The 3,845-nt window shown below is 45.9% G+C and overlaps 1 protein-coding gene across 1 annotated transcript; it reads left to right on the forward strand.

Moving 5' to 3' along the window:
* Window positions 1–1,882: 1,882 nt before the first annotated feature.
* TRIREDRAFT_102567 (uncharacterized protein) lies at window positions 1,883–3,845 on the forward strand (the record flags this gene model as incomplete). The annotated part of the gene is made up of 9 exons (XM_006961125.1): window positions 1,883–2,232; window positions 2,363–2,396; window positions 2,737–2,748; window positions 3,235–3,248; window positions 3,353–3,383; window positions 3,510–3,519; window positions 3,579–3,584; window positions 3,720–3,730; window positions 3,822–3,845. The coding sequence occupies 9 exons, from the start codon at window positions 1,883–1,885 to the stop codon at window positions 3,843–3,845; spliced, it is 492 nt and encodes a 163-aa protein (XP_006961187.1).

The raw sequence follows: 3,845 nt of genomic DNA on the forward strand, positions 1-3,845 counted from the left end.
AGGTGTGTGGAGGTGGGATATGTTATATAGTCCAGGTGTGTGACTCAAGGCAGAAGTCGATGCAGGGATAGGTCGAGTTGCCTGGTGCCTAGTACTATGCCGGCGGCGTGGGTATCAAGCAGTATCAGTGCGAGCAAGTTGAATGTAGGATGAATGTTGTTGAGTGTTTGTTGTGAGTGTCTCAAGTCAAGAAGTAGTTGAAATGTCTTCTTCTTGTATTGATGCTCGCTTGTGATGCTTTGTTCGTGATGGATGATATCGAGCCTCAAGGTCGGGGGAGTCGGCATTCTTTTAACTCGGAAGCTCAGCCGGGTCTGCCATGGGGGTCCAGCAAGAAAGAAAGAAAAAAAAAGTTCATCGGCGTTGAGGTACGTACCCTTACCGGCACGCCCTTTGGGGAGCCCGGGCTAAGCGGACTTTGGCGTGCGCGGGCCCGAAGAGAGAGAAAAAGGCACGCCGAATGCGAAGGGAGGGGCGTGAGACATTGGCTGATCATTCAGCAAAGCAAAACAAGTGACGGGGGGGGGGGTGAGGTATCCCGGGTGCCAGGGGGGGTGGCAAGAGGGGAAGTGCCGCGCTAGGGTGGCTGGCGCTGACTAAATCCGAGGCCCAGCGTCTCCGGCACGGACGTACAGCGAGTCACTTCGTCCGCGACTGGTACCCGACGCCCGGGCGGCCACCCTGCGTGCCGCACAGGTAACTCGCGGCTTCGAGGTACCACGGCAATTCATGGCTTTCGTGCGAACAAGCCAGAGCAACGTTCGGAAAGAAGAGAAAGAATCACAAATACACACAGCCGGTACGTACCGCCGGGCGCGCGCCAGCGGACGGCTTCGGCATTCTGGGTGACTCCTCGCTGCGCTGCTTTGGTGATGATGGATGATGACTGCTCTACCTACCTAGCCTCCATTAGGGAAGCTCGCACTCGCTCGCATAGGCCAATTAGTCACTTGTCTGGTTTGTTGAGTTGCCTCGGGTTTTTACTCTCACTCTCTTTCACTCTCGCTCACGGGTCGCCAGGTGTAAGGTAGTGCTGTAATACTGTAGGTAGTAGCTGGAAGCTTCCCTTTCCTCTGGCCAGCAGGCACCGATAGTAAGGTCCCTTAGGCAACTGACCGCGATTGGTTCCAGCCAGCCGTGCGCCAGAAACACTGCTGCTGATTCGGCCGTGAGCACGAGCCGAAACAAGTGTGGATTATGAATCACAACCGCGGTCCCCACCCGCGCTTCTCTCCGGCTCTCTGTCAATCTATCCGTCCTTTTTCTCTTCTCCTACTCTGCCTTGCCCTTGTTCAGTTGGCCGCTTATTAACAATTATCCCCCCCAAGAACTGAAGCTAGCAATGTCCGACATCACGACCGTCATCCGAGCCGCCTTATTGCTAGTAGTATGTATATTAGTCCAAGCAGTATTTCTCAGCAATTTGACAGCCGGTTGCAGTCGTTTGCGTAGTAATGCAAATCCAAGCAGCACAGTCATCAGCGACCGTAGACTTTTGCGCTAAGCCTGGAATCACCCTTGCGCGATCGATGAGCTTTCTTGCGGATAGTAGTCATCATCGTAGCCTTGGGGGGGAGCAGGAGGTTTTCTTTGCAGACACTCCCCCCTTCGTCTTGTTGGTGTTTTTTCTGATACGTGGTACTATCTCGTCCTTAGTAATTGGATTGCGCGCCGCCCAGTTCATGAGCAATCGCGCGCCAATTCGCATTCGCACTCCACCAATTTGTCAGTACCTTAGGCAGATCCCAAGCGATGGGGTTTTGCTGTTTTGGGCAATCCAATTCGAGAGCAATGCAATCGCGAGGATACTTGCGAATCCCAAGCAAGCACTGCCCACCTTGTTGTTTTTGTTGCTAGTAGTATCGCTGCAATTCACTGCATAATGTCGGCATGGATATGTACATGCGTACGCAACGAGGCTACGAAACAGTTCGTTTCGCCATTGCGCATCAGTGCGCGAGGCTTTGCGCAGAGGGGCCACGCATTCAAACAATCCTTCGGTGGTACTAATCTGAACAAGGGGCAAGATCGGTTCGTCGAAATCTCAGCCTCTCTGCACGCCCGTGATCTGGCCTTTTCCAAGGCCCTGTTTGTGGCAGCCTGGGGGGGAGGGGAGGGGCTTGGGCAAAGAAGTCAGCCGTGTGATCGTGAACCCCAGGTTTCAAATCCTCTTGCGCGCATTCAGCCCCAAAGCGGTGCCCCGCGGATAATGTCGTGCTCGGCGGATGGCATGTATGTACATCTAATTCTCTGCTGTAGTATTGTGGCCTTGTCTTTTTGTTTCTCTTCATTTCTTTTTTGGTGTTTCCGCAGTAGTAGTGGACAAATTAGTTGGTGGGCGTGGTGCTGCGAGTTCTTCTAGCGCAATCGTGCATCGTATCGCATTATCGTACATCGTACGTCGTACGTCGTACGTCGGCAGCGTCGTGGTCCACCCCCAGAGCAACAAAGGCCGCGACAGCAACTACATGGCACAGCCCAAACCGGCATTTCGGAGTGATTGATTGACTGACTGACTTGACCCCATTCACTGTCCTGTCCTGTCCTGTCTTGTCTCGTCTCGTCTCGTCGCGTCTCATCTATTCTATTTTCTCTCGCACACATTCAGCGTAATACATGGTGATTGTCGCATCGCCGAATTCCTTGGCCCCCTCCCCTCCCCTTCACTCCCCCAAGGCCATGATTCAACTCGGCTAGTTTTCCATTCAGTCAGCTAAATGCAATACAACTTGCTAGTTAAAAATGCAGGTCAGCAAATCTTATACTTTAAAAACCCTAGTAACACAGCTAGACTAAAACTAGATACTAGTATCTTACTGCCTTTAGGCTAAATTTAATATTATTTAACTACATCCCTCCTGCCTTAGCTTACTAATACCTCTATTTATATAGTAAAACAGCTATTTTATATATTACTATAAGCCAGTTATTAGTAATTAAGTTATTATAGGTTAGCTCCTTAACTAATTTAGTAATTAGATAGTTAGATAAATAAACCCTTTACTACCTCTTACTGCTTTTTAAGGCCTAGCAGCAAGGCATATTTAATATAGTAAAAAAAGTATACCTGCAGGAAGGTATTAAAAGACTTATTCTACACATAGTTTAGCGCTATTTAAGGCGTCCCTAGGTAATAAAAACACTTAAGAATAAGTACTAATATTTAAAAAAGTTTTAGAGGGTTTTTATAGCAGCTAAAAAGATATTAAGGACCTTATATAACTAGTTAACTAGGAAGCTGTTAATAAGTAAGCAGAATAAGAATTTTATTTATTAATAGCATAGCCTAGTTAAGCATTAGGTTATATTATCTAGTCTTCTTATTAGTAATAGAATAATATTTAAGTTATAGCAGGAGATATTCTTTAATAACCTACCTGCTAGTAAGCATATTATAAAAGCGGATAATAAGCTTGCCTTTATTAAAGACAGCTAAAATATAATCCTAAAAGGTACTGTTATTTATAAAGATAATAGATCTAGGATAGGAGGTTTAACTTAGTTTATAGCTAATACTAAGTAAGTTAGCTATAATGCTAAAGCGTTAGTTATAATAACGCTAGCTATAATAATACTAGACAGCAGTAATAATAAGAATACTGCTAATTAGCTAATTTTATTACTAATATATATAATACTAACTTTAGTAATATAGCTGCTATTAATACTATAGGCAGTCTTTATAAGACTATCTTAACTATTATTAATAATACTATTAGTAGCAGTTAAGGTAAATAGCATTATAAAAAGGAAAAAGAAAAAGGCAGTAAGGGGAAGTAGTATAGCTAAGACCTTTTATAAAATTACTACTGCTATTATAGTATATAACTTATAGCAGCAGCTAG

This window comes from Trichoderma reesei, assembly GCF_000167675.1.
Source record: "Trichoderma reesei QM6a unplaced genomic scaffold TRIREscaffold_1, whole genome shotgun sequence".
Lineage (NCBI taxonomy): Eukaryota > Fungi > Ascomycota > Sordariomycetes > Hypocreales > Hypocreaceae > Trichoderma > Trichoderma reesei.